This window comes from Oncorhynchus tshawytscha, linkage group LG25 (assembly GCF_018296145.1).
Source record: "Oncorhynchus tshawytscha isolate Ot180627B linkage group LG25, Otsh_v2.0, whole genome shotgun sequence".
NCBI classification, from domain to species: Eukaryota; Metazoa; Chordata; class Actinopteri; order Salmoniformes; family Salmonidae; genus Oncorhynchus; species Oncorhynchus tshawytscha.
The window spans coordinates 20,854,162-20,875,271 of record NC_056453.1 but is presented as its reverse complement, the minus strand read 5'-3'; the positions used below and the strand labels follow the sequence as shown (position 1 = coordinate 20,875,271).

General features: G+C 46.2%; 1 protein-coding gene across 1 annotated transcript in view; it reads left to right on the top strand.

Annotated features, from left to right (window-relative positions):
- The window catches only part of LOC112238801 (probable E3 ubiquitin-protein ligase makorin-2), a 30,811-nt gene extending 13,468 nt beyond the window's left edge, over positions 1 to 17,343 (top strand). Inside the window, exons 4-8 of the mRNA XM_042306112.1 lie at positions 2,745 to 3,082; positions 3,360 to 3,574; positions 4,802 to 4,912; positions 16,276 to 16,420; positions 16,504 to 17,343. Of these exons, the coding sequence (XP_042162046.1) occupies positions 2,745 to 3,082; positions 3,360 to 3,574; positions 4,802 to 4,912; positions 16,276 to 16,420; positions 16,504 to 16,659 (965 nt within the window). The 3' untranslated portion in view covers positions 16,660 to 17,343. The remainder of the gene's footprint in view (positions 1 to 2,744; positions 3,083 to 3,359; positions 3,575 to 4,801; positions 4,913 to 16,275; positions 16,421 to 16,503) is intronic.
- Positions 17,344 to 21,110: the final 3,767 nt, after the last annotated feature.

The window sequence follows — 21,110 nt, the reverse complement described above, 5'->3', positions numbered from 1 at the left end:
CTCCTGAGCTGCTGCGCCTTCTTCACGATGCTGTCTGTGTGAGTGGACCAATTCAGTTTGTCTGTGATGTGTATGCCGAGGAACTTAAAACTTGCTACCCTCTCCACTACTGTTCCATCGATGTGGATAGGGGGGTGTTCCCTCTGCTGTTTCCTGAAGTCCACAATCATCTCCTTAGTTTTGTTGACGTTGCGTGTGAGGTTATTTTCCTGACACCACACTCCGAGGGCCCTCACCTCCTCCCTGTAGGTCGTCTCGTCGTTGTTGGTAATCAAGCCTACCACGTTTGTGTCGTCCGCAAACTTGATGATTGAGTTGGAGGCGTGCGTGGCCACGCAGTCGTGGGTGAACAGGGAGTACAGGAGAGGGCTCAGAACGCAACTTTGTGGGGCCCCAGTGTTGAGGATCAGCGGGGTGGAGATGTTGTTGCCTACCCTCACCACCTGGGGGCGGCCCGTCAGGAAGTCCAGTACCCAGTTGCACAGGGCGGGGTCGAGACCCAGGGTCTCGAGCTTGATGACGAGCTTGGAGGGTACTATGGTGTTAAATGCCGAGCTGTAGTCGATGAACAGCATTCTCACATAGGTATTCCTCTTGTCCAGATGGGTTAGGGCAGTGTGCAGTGTGGTTGAGATTGCATCGTCTGTGGACCTATTTGGGCGGTAAGCAAATTGGAGTGGGTCTAGGGTGTCAGGTAGGGTGGAGGTGATATGGTCCTTGACTAGTCTCTCAAAGCACTTCATGATGACGGAAGTGAGTGCTACGGGGCGGTGGTCGTTTAGCTCAGTTACCTTAGCTTTCTTGGGAACAGGAACAATGGTGGCCCTCTTGAAACATGTGGGAACAGCAGACTGGTATAGGGATTGATTGAATATGTCCGTAAACACACCGGCCAGCTGGTCTGCGCATGCTCTGAGGGCGCGGCTGGGGATGCCGTCTGGGCCTGCAGCCTTGCGAGGGTTAACACGTTTAAATGTCTAACTCACCTCGGCTGCAGTGAAGGAGAGTCCGCATGTTTTCGTTGCAGGCCGTGGCACTGTATTGTCCTCAAAGCGGGCAAAAAAGTTATTTAGTCTGCCTGGGAGCAAGACATCCTGGTCCGTGACTGGGCTGGATTTCTTCTTGTAGTCTGTGATTGACTGTAGACCCTGCCACATGCCTCTTGTGTCTGAGCCGTTGACTTGAGATTCTCCTTTGTCTCTGTACTGACGCCTAGCTTGTTTGATAGCCTTGCAGAGGGAATAGCTGCACTGTTTGTGTTCGGTCATGTTTCCAGTCACCTTGCCCTGATTAAAAGCAGTGGTTTGCGCTCAGTTTCACGCGAATGCTGCCATCAATCCACGGTTTCTGGTTAGGGAATGTTTTAATCGTTGCTATGGGAACGACATCTTCAACGCACGTTCTAATGAACTCGCACACCGAATCAGCGTATTCGTCAATATTGTTATCTGACGCAATACGAAACATCTCCCAGTCCACGTGATGGAAGCAGTCTTGGAGTGTGGAGTCAGCTTGGTCGGACCAGCGTTGGACAGACCTCAGCGTGGGAGCCTCTTGTTTTAGTTTCTGTCTGTAGGCAGGGATCAACAAAATGGAGTCGTGGTCAGCTTTTCCGAAAGGAGGGCGGGGCAGGGCCTTATATGCGTCGCGGAAGTTAGAGTAACAATGATCCAAGGTTTTTCCACCCCTGGTTGCGCAATCGATATGCTGATAAAATTTAGGGAGTCTTGTTTTCAGATTAGCCTTGTTAAAATCCCCAGCTACAATGAATGCAGCCTCCGGATAAATGGATTCCAGTTTGCAAAGAGTCAAAGTTCATTCAGAGCCATCGATGTGTCTGCTTGGGGGGGGGATATATACGGCTGTGATTATAATCGAAGAGAATTCTCTTGGTAGATAATGCGGTCTACATTTGATTGTGAGGAATTCTAAATCAGGTGAACAGAAGGATTTGAGTTCCTGTATGTTTCTTTCATCACACCATGTCTCGTTAGCCATAAGGCATACGCCCCCGCCCCTCTTCTTACCAGAAAGATGTTTGTTTCTGTCGGCGCGATGCGTGGAGAAACCCGCTGGCTGCACCGCCTCCGATAGCATCTCTCCAGTGAGCCATGTTTCTGTGAAGCAAAGAACGTTAGTCTCTGATGTCCCTCTGGAATGCTACCCTTGCTCGGATTTCATCAACCTTGTTGTCAAGAGACTGGACATTGGCGAGAAGAATGCTAGGGAGTGGTGCACGATGTGCCCGTCTCCGGAGTCTGACCAGAAGACCGCCTCGTTTCCCTCTTTTTCGGAGTCGTTTTTTTGGGTCGCCGCATAGGATCCATTCCGTTGTCCTGGTTGAAAGGCAGAACACAGGATCCGCGTCGCGAAAAACATATTCTTGGTCGTACTGATGGTGAGTTGACGCTGCTCTTATATTCAGTAGTTCTTCTCGACTGTATGTAATGAAACCTAAGATGACCTGGGGTACTAATGTAAGAAATAACACGTAAACAAAACACTGCATAGTTTCCTAGGAACACGAAGCGAGGCGGACATCTCTGTCGGCGCCAAATAATAGATGGGGATCCATAATAAATACAACACCCTGGTGCTTAGAGATAAAGCTACAGTATGTAGTTTAGTTTGCCACTAGGAGGTCAATGTAATGCAGCCAGCAGTATAATCCAGAGGTCTGTTCCCTTCAACTGTATCCTGTGTGTGTGTGTGTGTGTGTGTGTGTGTGTTTGTGTGTGTTCCAGCCCAGGGCTGTGACAGCAGAATGATGCCTTATGGTGGAGATGGCCCAGAGGTAACTGAGGCGGAGTGTTGGGCGGAATACCATGAAAACGGCGCCCATGCCAAACCTCATTCCTACCTGGACGCCATCAGGACCAGTCTGGAGTGTTCTGCCACGGCTAGCCCCTACCCACTCCCTGTGTCTGTCCCCTGCCCCCAGCAACAGCTCTGTCCCTCTGCTGCTGCAGGACAGTGTCACTACGGAAACACCTGTCCCTATCTCCATGGTGACCTGTGTGACATTTGCAGGCTGCAGGTGCTCCACCCACATGACCCTGAGCAGAGGAGAGCTCACGAGAAGGTAGGACCCATACTTTAACCCTAACCCCCACATGACCCTGAGCAGAGGAGAGCTCAGGAAGCCAATTTACTCTGTACCCACAAACACTAACTACACTGGTAGGAGTGAAACTGTGTCATACAAACAACAAGAATAGGTCATTTTGGATATCAAGTGATCAACAGAAGGATCAAAAACATACGATTACATAATTCAATGTGGTGATGGTGATTTATAAATGAAATAGCATGGATATGGATCAAGTCTGGATTCATTCCATTTGATGGCTGTCCCTCAGATGTGTATGTTGGTGTTTGAGGCGGACATGGAGAAGGCGTTTGCAGCGCAGCACAGCCAGGACAAGGTGTGTTCTATCTGTATGGAGGTGGTTTATGAGAAAGCTGCTGCCTCAGAGAGACGCTTCGGGATCCTCTCTTCCTGCTGCCACACATACTGCCTCTCCTGCATCCGCCAGTGGCGCTGCGCCAAGCAGTTTGAGAACAAGATCATCAAGTGAGTTGATAACAGCTATATATACCAAGCAGTTTGAAAACAAGAGTGAGTTTTACTATACACACCAAGCAGTTTAAAAACAAGAGTGAGTTTTACTATACACACCAAGCAGTTTGAAAACAAGAGTGAGTTTTACTATAAACAACAAGCATCAAGGGAGCTGATAACTACAATACTATACACACCAAGCAGTTTAAAAACAAGCTTCATCAAGGGAGTTCATAACTGTTAGAGGAATTTAATTCCTATATGTTCATTAACCAATTCAACTGTAACAAAGCAAAAACTGTCTGGTTCTAAGAATTTGTAAGGTTCTTATTTGCATAAAATAGACAAAGATCAGTCTCAAAATTAATCAGTAGCGTTTATTCCCGAGAGCTCTGGTCATAATACCATGTACATTGGTTTATATACCTCACATTTCATCATACATGTCCCTCTCAGATACAATGGCAATGTAGTTCAAGCCTTCTCACATTGTCTGCCACCTGTTAAACAATCTACTACAAGCCCAAGGTCTCTCCCCTCCCTGGGTGGGGACAGAATGTCCTGTAAGGAACACAGTATTCCAGCCGGTCTGACGTTAGCTCCATTCGTTTCGAACAAGGAACAGAAAGTCCTTGTTCTAATTCTTGACTAAAACTACACACCTTATATTCAGTATTATGATTAAAATAAGATTCATACAGTAACAGAGTAGTATTCTGTTTAGTTATAATTCTAAGCTAAATGTACACATAATTTAGTCATTATTCATAAACATCCCATAAATAACTGATATACTATACACACCAAGCAGTATGAAAACACGATCATCAATAATATACTATAGTGTGCCAAGCAATTTGAAAACAAGATCATCAAGTACGTACATTGTCTACGTTTCTGGATCTAGACCCAAATTCATATGCGGTACTGAGTAGTTCTGATTTAGGATCATGTCCATGTAATATTATGATCTTAGATCGGCACTCCTACTCTTGAGATTTTTTAAATGAATATGTGCCCTGATCTTGTTTCAACTGTTACCATGGCTATCAGGGTGCTTCTATAAGCACATGTGTAGCCTCCACTGTTATTACTGTGTTTAGAAACTCAGATGATCAGGTGATACTGACAACTTGAGGGAGTTGCAGCTAGGTTGAGCAACATGATGCCACTGTGATGTGAAGCAGAATGACTGGCCATAATATACAGTGATGCGGCTAACCGTGTGTCTCTCTCCAGGTCGTGTCCAGAGTGCAGAGTGGTGTCTGAGTTTGTCATCCCCAGTGTGTACTGGGTGGAGGACCAGGATGAGAAGAACAGACTGATAGAGGACTTCAAGTCTGGAGTCAGGTATGTATATACACAGTACCAGTTAAACGTTTGGACACACCTACTCATTCCAGGGTTTTATTTTTACTATATTGTAAAATAATAGTGATGACATAACACATGGCATCATGTAGTAACCAAAAAAAGTGTTAAATCAAAATATTCATGCTTTTATGACAGCATTGCCTCAACCAGCTTCATGAGGTAGTCACCTGGAATGCATTTCAATTAACGGTTGTGTCTTAATTTGTAGAATTTATTCCCTTAATGCGTTTCAGCCAATCAGTTGTGTTGTGACAAGGTAGGGGTGGTATACAGAAGATAGCCCTATTTGGTAAAAGACCAAGTCCATATTATGGCAAGAACAGCTCAAATAAGCAAAGAGAAACGACAGTCCGTCAATACGGAACATTTCAAGAAACTCACAGAGAATGCGACACTGTCATCAAGGGTGCCTACTTTGAAGAATCTCAAATATTTGTTTTATACTTTTTTTGGTTATTACATGATCCATATGTGTTTTGATGTCTTCACTATTATTCTACAATATATGTATTTCACATGACTGGGAATATAGATATGCATCTGTTGGTCAGATACCTTACAACAACAAAAAAGGTAGGGGCATGTATCAGAAAACCAGTCAGTATCTGGTGTGACCATTTGCCTCATGCAGCGCGAAATCTTCTCAGAGTTGATCAGGCTGTTGATTGTGGAATGTTGTCCCACTCCTCTTCAATGGCTGTGCGAAGTTTCTGGCTATTGGTGGAAACTGGAATACACTGTCGTACACGTCAATCCAGAACATCCTCAATAGGTGACATCTCTGAGTATGCAGGCCGTGGAATAATTTATCTTCCAGGAATTGTGTACAAATCCTTGCGACATGGGGTTGTACATTATTATGCTGAAACATGAGGTGATGGAAGCGAGACAATCGGCCTCAGGATCTCCTCACTGTATCTCTGTGCATTCAAATTGCCATTGATAGAATAGAATTTTGTTCGTTGTCCATAGCTTATGCCTGCCCATACCATAACCCCCCCCACCATGGGGCACTCTGTTCACATCAGTAAACCGCTCGTCCACATGACGCCATCTGCCCGGTACAGTAAAACCGGGATTCATTTGTAAAGAACACACTTCTCCAGCGTGCCGGTGACCATCAAATGTGAGCATTTGCCCACTGAAACGGGTTACTACGCCGAACTGCAGTCAGGTCAAGACCCTGGTGAGGACGACGAGCACTCAGATGAGCTTCCCTGAGACGGTTTCATCAGCTGTCTGGGTGGCTCCCCTCAGACCATCCCGCATGTGAAGAAGCGAGATGTACTGACAAATTCTCTAAAACAACATTGGAGGTAGCTTATGGTAGAGAAATTAACATTCAATGCTCTGTTGGACATTCCTGCAGTCAGCATGCCAATTGCACGCTCCCTCAAAACATCTGTGGCATTGTTGTGACAAAACTGCACATTTTAGTGGCCTTTTGTTGTCCCCAGCACAAGGTGCACCTGAATCAGCTTCTTGATATGCTGCACCTGTCAGGTAGATGGATTATATTGGCAAAGGAGAAATGCTCACTAACAGGGATATAAACCAATTTGTGCACATTTTAGAGAAACGTTTTGTGCGTATGGAACATTTGATAATTTATTTAACCAGGTAGGCTAGTTGAGAACAAGTTCTCATTTGCAACTGCGACCTGGCCAAGATAAAGGAAAGCAGTGCAACAAACAACAGAGTTACACCTGCATTGCTTGCTGTTTGGTGTTTTAGGCTTGGTTTCTGTACAGCACTTTAATATATTAGCTGATGTAAGAAGGGCTATATAAATATATTTGATTTGAATAAACATTCAGTCAATAATACAGTAGAAAAAAAGTGTCTATACAGTGAGTGCAAATGAGGTAAGATAAGGGTGTTAAGGCAATAAATAGGCCATGGTGGCGAAGTAATTACAATATAGCAATTAAACCCTGGAATGGTGAATGTGCAAGTAGAGATACTGGGGTGCGAAGGAGCAAGATAGATAAATAAATACATACAATATGGGGATGAGGTAGTTGGATGCGCTGTTTACAGATGGGCTATGTACGGGTGCAGTGATCTGTGAGCTGCTCTGACAGCTGATGCTTAAAGCTAGTGAGGGAGATATGAGTCTCCAGCTTCAGTGATTTTTGCAGTTCGTTCCAGCCATTGGCAGCAGAGAACTGGAATGAAAGGCGGCCAAAGGAGGAATTGGCTTTGAGGGTGACCAGTGAGATATACCTGCTGGAGCGCGTGCTGCTATGGTGACCAGTGAGCGGAGATAAGGTGGGGCTTTACCTTGCAGAAACTTGTAGATGACCTGCAGCCAGTGGGTTTGGCGACGAGTATGAAGGGAGGGCCAGCCAATGAGGGCGTACAGGTCGCAGTGGTAGATAGTATATGGGGCTTTGGTGACAAAACGGATGGCACTATGATCGACTGCATCCAATTAGTTGAGTAGAGTGTTGGAGGCTATTTTATAAATGACATCGCCGAAGTCTAGGATCGGTAGGATGCTCAGTTTTACGAGGGTAAGTTTGGCAGCATGAGTGAAGGATGCGAAATAGGAAGCCGATTCTAGATTTAATTTTGGATTGGAGATGCTTAATGTGAGTCTACAGTCTAACCAGACACCTAGGTATTTGTAGTTATCCATGTATTCTAAGTCGTGGCCGTCCAGAATAGTGATGCTGGACGGGCGGGCAGGTGCAGGCAATGATCGGTTGAAGACATTGCATTTAGTTTTACTTGCATTTAAGAGCAGTTGGAGGCCACAGAAGGAGAGTTGTATGGCATTGAAGCTCGTCTGGAGGTTAGATAACACAGTTTCCAAAGAAGGGCCAGAAGTACACAGAATGGTGTCGTCTGTGTAGAGGTGGATCAGAATCTCCAGCAGCAAGAGCGACATCATTGATGTATACAGAGAAGAGAGTCTGCCTGAGAATTGAACCCTGTGACACCCCCATAGAGACTGCCTAATCTGTTTTCAACTTGGCTTTCGAAGACCTTAGAAAGGCAGGTAGGATAGATATAGGTCTAGAACGTCTCCCCTTTTAAAGATGGGGATGACCGCAGCAGCTTTCCAATCTTTGGGAATCTCAGACGATACGAAAGAGGTTGAACAGGCTAGTGATAGGGGTTGCAACAATTTCAGCAGATAATTCTAGAAGAGCGGGTCCAGATTGTCTAGCCCGGCTGATTTGTAGTGGTCCAGATTTTGCAGGTCTTTCAGAACATCTATCTGGATTTGGGTGAAGGAGAAATGGGGAAGGCTTGGGCAAGTTGCTGTGGGGAGTGCAGGGCTGTTGACTGGGGTAGCCAGGTGGAAAGCATGGCCAGCTGTAGAAAAATGCTTATTGAAATTCTCGGTGGTGACAGTGTTTCCTATCCTCAGTGCAGTGGGCAGCTGGGAGGAGGTGCTCTTATTCTCCATGGACTTTAGTGTCCCAGAACTTTTTTGAGATTGTACTACAGGATGCAAATTTCTGCTTGAAAGCTAGCCTTAGCTTTCCTAACTTCCCTGAAAAGTTGCATATCACGGGGGCTATTCGATGCTAATGCAGAATGCCACAGGATATTTTTGTGCTAGTCAATGGCAGTCAGGTCTAGAGAGAACCAAGGGCTATATCTGTTCCTGGTTCTACATTTTTTTGAAAAGGGCATGCTTATTTAAGATGGTGAGGAAGGCATTTTTAAAGAATGACCAGGTCATATCCTTCCAGCGAGCAGGCCTTTCTAATAGACCTGGGTATCCTGAAGTGTTTTAGGGAGCGTTTGACAGTGATGAGGGGTGGTCGTTTGACCGCGGACCCATTACGGATGCAGGTGATGATCGCTGATATCTTGGTTGAAGACAGCAGAGATGTATTTGGAGGGCCAGTTGGTTAAGATATCTATGAGGGTGCCCATCTTTACAGATTTGGGGATGTACCTGGTGGGTTCATTGATAATTTGTGTGAGATTGAGAGCATCAAGCTTAGATTGTAGGATGGCCGGGGTGTTCAGCATGTTCCAGTTTAGGTCACCTAGCAGCACGAGCTTTGAAGATAGATGGGGGGGCGATCAGTTCACATATGGTGTCCAGGGCACAGCTGGGGGCAGAGGGTGGTTTATAGCAAGCGGCAACGCTGAGAGGTATCGTGTCAAGAAGCCGTGCAGCTTGGTATGGGTCGTGTTCCGCATGGTTCTCGACCTTCGCCTCTCCCGAGTCCATACTGGATTTGGAGCAATGAGACAAGACTAACTACCAACTTTGGGGAAGCTCTTTCATGTTTCAGCATGACAATGCCCTCGTGCACAAATTGTGATCCATACGGAAATGGTTTATCGATCAGTGTGGAAGAACTTGACTGGCCTGCACAGAGCCATGACCTCAACTCCATCGAACACCTTGGGATGAATTGGAACCCTGACTGCGAGCCTGGCCTTATCAAACATCAGTGCCCGACCTCACTAATGCTCTTGTGGCTGAATGGAAGCAAGTCCCTGTAGCAATGTTCCAACATCTAGTGGAAAGCCTTCCCAGAAGAGTGGAGGCTGTTATGGCAGCAATGTTCCAACATCTAGTGGAAAGCCTTCCCAGAGGAGTGGAGGCTGTTATAGCAGCAAAGGGGGTAAACAACTCCATATTAATGCCCATGATTTTGGAATGAGATGTTTGATGAGCAGGTGTCCATATACTCTTGGCCATGTAATTGGCCAAGAACTGCAACACTGCTGGGTTTTTCACACTCAACAATAGTCCACCACCCAAAGGACATCCAGCCAACTTGACAACTTAAATCCGTTTTACCACATTTCTAACCAGCATGTCACATGTGCAACCAGAGGGAAAAAACTCTAGACCACCTTTACTCCACACACAGAGATGCATACAAAGCTCTCCATTTTGCAAATCTGACCATAATTCTAACCCCTGATTCCTGCTTACAAGCAAAACCTAAAGCAGGAAGTACCAGTGACTCGCTCAATACAGAAGTGGTCAGATGAAAGCGGATGCTACATTACAGGACTGTTTTACTAGCACAGACTGGAATATGTTCCGGGATTCATCCAATGGCATTGAGTATACCACCTCAGTCATCGGCTTCATCAAGTGCATCAATGACGTCGTCCCCAAAGTGACCATACGTACATATCCTAACCAGAAGCTATGGATTACAGACAAAATCTGCATCGAGCTAAAAGCTAGAGCTGCCACTTTCAAGGAGCGGGACACTAATCCGGACGGTTATAAGAAATCCCGCTATGCCCTCAGACGAATCATCAAACAGGCAAAGCGTCAATACAGGACCAAGATCGATTCCTACTCTGACGGTCGTCGGATGTGGCAGGGCTTGAAAACTATCAGACTACAAAGGGAAACACAGCCGCGAGCTGCCCAGTGACGCAAGCCTACCAGACGAGCTAAATGCATTTTATGCTCGCTTCGAAGCAAGCAACACTAAAGCATGCATGAGAGCACCAGCTAGTTCCGGACGAGTGTGTGATAACACTATTGGTAGCCGATGTGAGCAATATCTTTAAACAGGGCAACATTCACAAAGCTGCGGGGAAAGACTGATTACCAGGATGTGTAGTCAAAGCATGTGCAGACCAACTGGCAAGTGTCTTCACTGACATTTTCAACCTCTCCCTGACCGAGTCTGTAATACCTATGTGTTTCAAGCAGACCACTATAGTCCCTGTGCCCAAGGAAGCAAAGGGAACCTGCCTAAATGATTACCACCCCGTAGCATTCACATCGGTAGTGATGAAGTGGTTTGAAAGGCTGGTCATGTCTCACATCAACAGTATAAACCCATAGACCCTACACCCCAATTCGCATACCGCCCCAACAGATCCAATCGAAATCCACACTGCCCTTTCCCACCTGGACAAAAGCAACCCCTATGTGAGGATGCTGTTCATTGACTACAGCTCAGCGTTCAACACCATAGTGCCCACAAAGCTCATCACTAAGCTAAGGACCCTGGGACTAAACACCTCGCTCTAGAACTGGATCCTGGACTATCCTGACTGGCTGCCCCCAGGTGGTAAGGGTAGGCAACAACATGCTTGCCACGCTGATTCTCAACACTGGGGCCCCTCAGGACTCCAACACCATCATTAAGTTTGCTGATGACACAACAGTGGTAGGCCTGTTCACCGACAACAATGAAACAGCCTATAGGGAGGTGGTCAGAGAACTGGCAGCGTGGTGCCAGGACAACAACCTCTCCCTCAACCTGACCAAGACAAAGGAGCTGATCGTGGACTACAGGAAAAGGTGGGCCGAACAGGCCCCCAATAACATCAATGGGGCTGTAGTGGAGCGGGTCGAGAGTTAAGTTCCTTGGTGTCCACATCCCCAATGATCTATCATGGTCCAAACACCAAGACCGTCTTGAAGAGGGCACGACAAAACCTATTCCCACTCAGGAGTTTGAAAAGGTTTGGCATGGGTCCCCAGATCCTCAAAAGTTCTACAGCTGCACCATCGAGAGCATCCTGACCGGTTGCATCACCGCCTGGTATGGCAACTGCTCGGCATCTTACGGTAAGGCACTACAGAGGGTAGTGCGTACGGCCCAGTACATCACTGGGGCCAAGCTTCCTGCTGTCCAGGACCTATATAGGTGGTGTCAGAGGAAAGCCCATAAATTGTCAGACTCCAGTCAAGTCAGACGTTTTTTCCGCAACTGGAGCACCAAGTCTAGGACAAAAAGGCTCATTAACAGCTTCTATCCCCAAGCCATAATACTGCTGAATAATTAATCAAATGGCCACCAGACTATTTACATTGTCACCCCCCCCTCCCCTCCATTTGTTTTGTACACTGCTGCTGCATGCTGTTTATCTATGCATAGTCACCCCTACCTACATGTACAAAGTAAATATTTTTACTTTAGTATATTTGGTAAATATTTCCTTAACTCATCTTGAACAACACTGTTGATTAAGGTCTTGTTAGTAAGCATTTCACGGTAAGGTCTACACTTGTTGTATTCGGTGCATGTGAAAAATAAAGTTTGATTTGATACTTACCCACATTTTATTTGTATTTCCCTCGTCAATCTACACACACCCCATAATGACAAAGCAAAAACTGTTTTAGACCTTTCTGCACATTTTTGTATCAATAAAAAATCTCAGGTCCAATTGGTTTCCATTGATCATTCCAACAACTTGATTGGAGACCACCTGTGGTAAATTCATTTGATTGTGCATAATTTGGAAAGGCAAAAACCAAGCAGTGAGGTCGAAGGAATTGTCTGTAGAGCTCCGAAACAGGATTGTGTAGAGCACAGATCTGGGTACCAAAACATTTCTGCAGCATTGAAGGTCCCCAAGAACACAGTGGCTTAAATGGAATAATTGATGTAATGTCCTTAAAACAAGTCAAAATGAGGCTCAGTAGTGTGTGTGGCCTCCGCGTGCCTGTATGACCTCCCTACAACGCCTGGGCATGCTCCTGATGAGGTGGCGGATGGTCTCCTGAGGGATCTCCTCCCAGACCTGGACTAAAGCATCCGCCAACTCCTGGACAGTCTGTGGTGCAATGTGGCGTTGGTGGATGGAGCGAGACATGATGTCCCAGATGTGCTCAATTGGATTCAGGTCTGGGGAACGGGCGGGCCAGTCCATAGCATCAATGCCTTCCTCTTACAGGAACTGCTGACACACTCCAGCCACATGAGGTCTAGCATTGTCTTGCATTAGGAGGAACCTAGGGCCAACCGCACCAGCATATGGTCTCACAAGGGGTCTGAGGATCTCATCTCGGTACCTAATGGCAGTCAGGCTACCTCTGGCAAGCACATGGAGGGCTGTGCGGCCCACCAAAGAAATGCCACCCCACACTATGACTGACCCACCGCCAAACCGGTCATGCTGGAGGATGTTGCAGGCAGCAGAACGTTCTCCACGGCGTCTCCAGACTGTCACGTCTGTCACATGTGCTCAGTGTGAACCTGCTTTCATCTGTGAAGAGCACGGGCGCCAGTGGCGAATTTGCCAATCTTGGTGTTCTCTGGCAAATGCCAAACGTCCTGCACGGTGTTGGGCTGTAAGCACAACCCCCACCTGTGGAGGTCGGGCCCTCATACCACCCTCATGGAGTCTGTTTCTGACCGTTTGAGCAGACACATGCACATTTGTGGCCTGCTGGAGGTCATTTTGCAGGGCTCTGGCAGTGCTCCTCCTTGCACAAAGGCGGAGGTAGCGGTCCTGCTGCTGGGTTGTTGCCCTCCTACGGCCTCCTCCACGTCTCCTGATGTACTGGCCTGTCTCCTGGTAGCGCCTACATGCTCTGGATACTACGCTGACACACAGCAAACCTTCTTGCCTCAGCTCGCATTGATGTGCCATCCTGGATGAGCTGCACTACCTGAGCCACTTGTGTGGGTTGTAGACTCCGTCTCATGCTACCACTAGAGTGAAAGCACCGCCAGCATTCAAAAGTGACCAAAACATCAGCCAGGAAGCATAGGAATTGAGAAGTGGTCTGTGGTCACCACCTGCAGAACCAATCCTTTAATTTGGGGTGTCTTGCTAAATGCCTATAATTACCACCTGTTGTCTATTCCATTTGCACAACAGCATGTGAAATTTATTGTCAATCAGTGTTGCTTCCTAAGTGGACAGTTTGATTTCACAGAAGTGTGATTGACTTGGAGTTACATTGTTGTTTAAGTGTTCCCTTTATTTTTTTGAGCAGTGTATTAAGTCGCATTGTTTTAAAGTGGCTAGTGATATATTTTACATCAATTTCCATTATTAAAGTGGCTGGAGTTGAGTCAGTGTGTTGGCAGCAGCCACTCAATGTTAGTGGTACTGACCTCGCCTTCTGGATGATAGCGGGGTTAACAGGCAGTGGCTCGGGTGGTTGTTGGCCTTGATGATCTTTATGGCCTTCCTGTGACATCGGGTGGTGTAGGTGTCCTGGAGGGCAGGTAGTTTGCCCCCGGTGATGCGTTGTGCAGACCTCACTACCCTCTGGAGAGCCTTACGGTTGTGGGCGGAGCAGTTGCCATACCAGGCGGTGATACAGCCTGACAGGATGCTCTCGATTGTGCATCTGTAGAAATTTGTGTGCTTTTGGTGACGAGCCAAATTTCTTCAGTCTTCTGAGGTTGAAGAGACGCTGCTGCGCCTTCACAACGCTGTCTGTGTGGGTGGACCAATTCAGTTTGTCCGTGATGTGTACACCGAGGAACTTAACTTACTACCCTCTCCACTACTGTCCCATCGATGGGACAGGGGGGTGCTCCCTCTGCTGTTTCCTGAAGTCCACAATCATCTCCTTAGTTTTGTTGAGTGTGAGGTTATTTTCCTGACACCACACTCCGAGGGCCCTCACCTCCTCCCTGTAGGCCATCTCGTCGTTGTTGGTAATCAAGCCTACCACTGTAGTGTCGTCCGCAAACTTGATGATTGAGTTGGAGGCGTGCATGGCCACACAGTCGTGGGTGAACAGGGAGTACAGGAGAGGGCTCAGAACGCACCCTTGTGGGGCCCCAGTGTTGAGGATCAGCGCGGTGGAGATGTTGTTACCTACCCTCACCACCTGGGGGCGGCCCGTCAGGAAGTCCAGTACCCAGTTGCACAGGGCGGGGTCGAGACCCAGGGTCTCGAGCTTGATGATGAGTTTGGAGGGTACTATGGTGTTAAATGCCGAGCTGTAGTCGATGAACAGCATTCTCACATAGGTATTCCTCTTGTCCAGATGGGTTAGCTCAGTGTGCAGTGTGGTTGAGATTGCATCATCTGTGGACCTATTTGGGCGGTGAGCAAATTGGAGTGGGTCTAGGGTGTCAGGTAGGGTGGAGGTGATATGGTCCTTGACTAGTCTCTCAAAGCACTTCATGATGACGGAAGTGAGTGCTACGGGGCGGTAGTCGTTTAGCTCAGTTACCTTAGCTTTCTGGGAACAGGAACAATGGTGGCCCTCTTGAAGCATGTGGGAACAGCAGACTGGGTTAAGGAATTATTGAATATGTCTGTAAACACACCAGCCAGCTGGTCTGCGCATGCTCTGAGGATGCGGCTAGGGATGCCGTCTGGGCCTGCAGGCTTGCGAGGGTTAACACGTTAACATTTTTTACTCACGTCGGCTGCAGTGAAGGAGAGTCCGCAGGTTTTGGTTGTGGCACTGTATTGTCTGTCCTCAAAGCGGGCAAAAAAAATAAAATTAGTCTGTCTGGGAGCAAGACACCCTGGTCCGTGACAGGGCTGGTTTTCTTTTTGTAATCCGTGATTGACTGTAGACCCTGCCACATACCTTTTGTGTCTGAGCTGTTGAATTGTGACTCTACTTTGTCTCTACTGACGCTTAGCTACTACAGGCTGCTGCTGCTACTTCAGGCTACTACTACTTGAGGCTGCTACTAGTACAGGCTACTACTACAGGCTGCTGCTGCTATTACAGGCTACTACTGGCAACTACCACTCTAGGCTGCTTCGAGTACAGGCTACTACTACAGGCTGCTAATGCTACTACAGGCTACTACTACTCTAGGCTGCTTCGAGTACAGGCTACTACTACAGGCTGCTAATGCTACTACAGGCTACTACTACTCTAGGCTGCTAATGCTACTACAGGCTACTACTAATCTAGGCTGCTACGAGTACAGGCTACTACTACTCTAGGCTGCTAATGCTACTACAGGCTACTTCTACTCTAGGCTGCTACGAGTACAGGCTACTACTACTCTAGGCTGCTACGAGTACAGGCTACTACTACTCTAGGCTGCTACGAGTACAGGCTACTACTACTCTAGGCTGCTACGAGTACAGGCTACTACTACTCTAGGCTGCTACGAGTACAGGCTGCTTCTACTACTCTAGGCTGCTACGAGTACATGCTGCTACTACTACTCTAGGCTGCTACGAGTACAGGCTGCTACTACTACTCTAGGCTGCTACGAGTACAGGCTGCTTCTACTACTCTAGGCTGCTACGAGTACAGGCTGCTTCTACTACTCTAGGCTGCTACGAGTACAGGCTGCTTCTACTACTCTAGGCTGCTACGAGTACAGGCTGCTTCTACTACTCTAGGCTGCTACGAGTACAGGCTGCTTCTACTACTCTAGGCTGCTACGAGTACAGGCTGCTTCTACTACTCTAGGCTGCTACGAGTACAGGCTGCTTCTACAGGATACTACTTTTGCAATGCAATATTTCAACCACAAGAAACTGTGTGTACGCATGGTCTAAAGTTTGCGGGAGGATAAGCGGATTCATGTCAAGTTCAGTTTTTATAAATGCCAACCCATGCATGTTTTGTGCGTAAGCAATGTTTTATAAATTAGGCCCCATGTCCCTAAACCTGCCAAGTGTCCTAGTTCCAACACCTGTCCTGTTTTCTCTTGCAGTAAGAAGCCGTGTAAATACTTTGACCAGGGCCGGGGAACCTGTCCGTTTGGAGGGAAGTGTTTCTACATGCATGCTTACCCTGACGGAACGCGGGCCGAGCCGGACAAACCCCGCAAGCAGCTGGGCTCTGAGGGGAACGTGAGGGTACGGTGCTACTGCCAATACCTGCTACAATATAATACTTAACTAGCATCATGGTAACAGATCTTCTGTGTGTTGGGTTGTAGTTCCTGAACTCTGTGCGTCTGTGGGACTTCATTGAGGATCGCGAGCAGCGCAGCGTTGCCCAGCCGCAAGACGAGGTCAGCGAACTGAGAGAACTCTTCATGCAGATGTCTGGTCCAGGAAGGGAGGAGAGCAGCGGGGTGTCTGCCCAGCCCTGAGCCCTCAACCTGGGGCCCAAACTACCCGTTACCCAGTCCAGCACTCTGACCAACGGCTCAAACTGCAAACATACAACACTGGAGAATAACGTGTACTCACTAGTAAGCCTTTCATGTTGATGGTTTGAGGCTTTTTTTAAATTATATTTTTTAATCATGGTACATGTGTGTGTTAAGTAGTAAATCTGTACATAGAGCTGTAATGGTTCTGATATGCTTTAGATGAGGTCATATAGATCAGCCTTTCAGCCAGGTGACATGATAGTGGTGTTACATGAAGGTTACATGAGAAACATCTAATTAATGCACACAAGTCTGTTTGACTCAATTTCATGAAATTTTGGCGTTAATTTAGACAGTTACATTTCTGTTGTCCAGGTAGCTAGTTCCTCCTAGAAGAACTGTTTAGTGTTGATGGATTCTTACAGAGGTTTAGCAACTTTATCGGTATAAAATAATAATGGTGACCTTATCCCACATCTGTAGTAAGAGAATAAAGCAGACATCTACTGTTGAAACTGCCTAGGGTGAAGAACCTATAGCAGGGAGTCTGTCTGGTGTCTAGATATTATGCTACAGTGTTTCATGTATATTCTATGGTAAATCATTCATTACTATGTTGGCTTCTAATGTATTTATCCAATAGGAGTCCATTCATTGAATAAATCAAATGTTTGACAGCGCTGTAGTGTTTTATAACCTATGGGTTAATGAATGGAATAACTTGGATAAGGCCTGACAGAACTTCACAACCATGGTGTGTTCTGTTTCAGTTCATTCAGTCTATATATTTGGCTTTGTTTATTCATTGTATTTTAATAAAATAATCTTTCAGGTTTATAATGCTTGTTCAAGTACAATATTTATCCTAGAAGGCAAGCTATGAAAATCCTTTCATGATTGAAGAGCCTTTGACTGACAGTTACGATAGCAGCTCTTCATCTATATACCATGATCCAATACCCTGTAGGACAGTCCGACGGTTGTCATGGATGTGTGTAGGAAACAGTTACAACACATCAGCTCTGCATGTCCACGCAGACCGCCATGTTGAGGTTGACGCTGACATAAAATAATTTGCCATATTAGCGGACATTGTTCAGAAAAACCCTCACGTCAGTGAGAGAAATAGCATCAATTGCAATAAAAATGTTCTTTATACTTTGATTCAATGATGCTGATCTTGTGAGTAGATTGTTGTAGAACACTCAGCACTGGGACAGAATGTGCTTTAACATGTAACTGATTGGGAAGTGGACACTTTTCCTGTTCAATAAATTATCTCAGGAAAAGTATAGCTACTCTGCTCCCTAAGCATGCCCGGTAGCATGTTCAGTCTGGACTGAGACCCCTCTAGAGTTGGAGGCAGGCTGGGTTGAGACTAGAAACCCCTCCAGTGCTAGAGGCAGGGTGGGAAATGACCTTGCAGACAGTCTAAAATGGCACCTTGTGCACTTCTATTGTCCAGAGCCCTACAAGACAGCACTGAGACTGGTGAAAGCGTAGTGCAAAATGTAGAAAACAGTGCCATTTGTGATGAAGCCAAAGGCAGGTTGGTGTGGGTCTAGTAGACAGCAGTAGGTTGGCATGTAAATTTGTTGAAGACTGGAGCAGGTTGGCGTGTGTAGGTCAAAGGGCAGATGTTAATGTCCTCAGTGTGTGTTGCTCTGTGTAGCGACGGCTCGGAGGTGCTGCGGTTGATTTTAGGCAGAGCATGCTGCAGCAACTCAATGGACGACAGGATCTAGACAAGAAATAAGACCATTATTGTCAACATTCATTCAACAGTCTCTGGTCACTGACTGACTATGACACATTCATTCAACAGTCTGGTCACTGACTGACTATGACAACATTCATTCATTCAACAGTCTCTGGTCACTGACTACGACAACATTCATTCAACAGTCTCTGGTCACCGACTGACTACGACAACATTTGTTCATTCAATAGTCTCTGGTCACTGACTGACACATTCATTCAACAGTTTCTGGTCACTGACTGACTACAACATTCCCATGTATGTGTAGTACAGCAACCGACGACATTCTCTTTCTTGCCAGACCGCATCAGATACCTGGGCTACATTCTGTTTCAGTCGATTGGATGCTAATAAGTTTTTGAATGTATTTATTTTACAATAAGATGAAAACATCATGACTGGTTGTGTTCCTGTCACATTCAAAAGTTAGGCTAATTAATTTTGAGTTAAAATACATTTACTATACAACCCACTATAGAACCGCTAAATCAGTAATTTGGACTGCTCATTAATTAAAATTGACATTTTTATTAAATTTTTTACCCATTTCCTACATTTTTGTGATAATCCAAATTGGTAGTTACAGTCTGGTCCCATCGCTGCAACTCCCCTATGGACTCAGGAGAGGCGAAGTTCGAGAGCTATGGGTCCTCAAACAAGACCCTGCCAAGCCGCACTGCTTGCTTAACCTGGAAGCCAACCACACCAATGTGTCAGAGGACATGCCATCTAACTGGCGACCAAAGTCATCCTGCAGTTGCCCGGGCCGCCACATGGTGTCGCTAGAGCACAATGGGTCAAGGAAATCCCGGCCAGCCAAACACTCCCCTAACCCGGACGACGCTGGGCCGCCTCATGGGTCTCCTGTTCACAGCCAGCTGTCACACAGCCTGGGACCTAACCCAGGGCCGTAGTGACGCCTCAACACGACGATGCTGCACCACTCGGGAGGCCCTACTGTGCCATTTATAAAGTAATGCCCCACGCCTCAGTCCCAGCACCACTCCTTGTTAGAATCTTAATGTCATCAACAGAACTGGTGCCATAGACAGTTTTAGGAGGGCATGTCATACAGTTGAAGTCAGAAGTCTACATACACCTTAGCCAAATACATTTCAACTCCGTTTTTCACAATTCCTGACATTTAAACCTAGTAAAAATTCCCTGTTTTAGGTCAGTTAGGATCACCACTTTATTTTAAGAATATGAAATGTCAGAATAATAGAGAATTATTTCAGCTTTTATTTATTTCATCACATTCCCAGTGGGTCAGAAGTTTACATGCACTCAATTAGTATTTGGTAACATTGCCTTTAAATTGTTTCACTTGGGTCAAATGTTGCAGGTAGCCTTCCACAAGCTTCCCACAATAAGTTGGGTGAATTTTGGCCCATTCCTCCTGACAGAGCTGGTGTAACTGAGTCAGGTTTGTAGGCCTCCAAGCTTGCATACGCTTTTTCGGTTCTGCCCATACATGTTCTATTGGATTGAGGTCAGGGCATTGTGGTGGCCACACCAATACCTTGACTTTGTTGTCCTTAAGTCATTTTGCCACAACTTTGGAAGTATGCTTGGAGTCATGGTCCATTTGGAAGACACATTTGCGACCAATCCTTAACTTCCTGACTGATGTCTTAAGATGTTGCTTCAGTATATCTGCATAATTTTCCCGCCTTATGATGCCATCTATTTTGTGAAGTGCACCAGTTCCTCCTGCAGTAAAGCACCCCCACAACATGATGCTGCCACCCCCGTGCTTCATGGTTGGGATAGTGCTCTTCGGCTTACAAGCCTCACCCTTTTTCCTCCAAACATAACGATGGTCATTATGACCAAACAGTTATTTTTTGTTTCATCAGACCAGACGACATTTGTCCAAAATGTATGATCTTTGTCCCCAAGTGCAGTTGCAAACCGTGGCTTTTTTATGGCGGTTTTGGAGCAGTGGCTTTTGGAGCAGGTTATGTCGATATAGGACTTGTTTTACCTCCAGCATCTTCACAAGGTCCTTTGCTGTTGTTCTGGGATTGATTTGCACTTTTCGCACCAAATTACGTTCATCTCTAGGAGACAGAACGTGTCTCCTTCCTGAGCGGTATGATGGCTGCGTGGTCCCATGGTGTTTATACTTACGTACTATTGTTTGTTCAGATGAACATGGTACATTCAGACGATTGGAAATTGCTCCCAAGGATGAACCAGACTTGTGAAGGTCTACAATTGTTTTTCTGAGGTCTTGCCTGATTTCTTCTGATTTTCCATGATGTCAAGAATAGAGGCACTGAGTTTGAAGGTTGACCTTGAAATACATCCACAGGTACACCTCCAATTGACTCAAATGATGTCAATAAGCCTATCAGAAGCTTCTAAAGCCATGACATCATTTTCTGGAATTGTCCAAGCTGATTAAAGGAGTGGAGTGGTTGAAAAACAAGTTTTAATGACTCCAACCTAAGTGTATGTACATTTTTGACTTCAACTGTAAATAATTTTCCCTGTTGCCCCTACTTTTTACAGTAGGGCCTGCTCCCCTCCTACCGATAGTTGAAGGTGCCGTACGTACCCAGTTGGAAATCGCTTCGAAAGTGAACCAAAACTAATTTCACACATATAACATCAGCTTATAATAAGAGATGAATGAAGTAGGCTAAAGTATGATGGGAAGAATGGATGAGTTGATGAGTGGGGG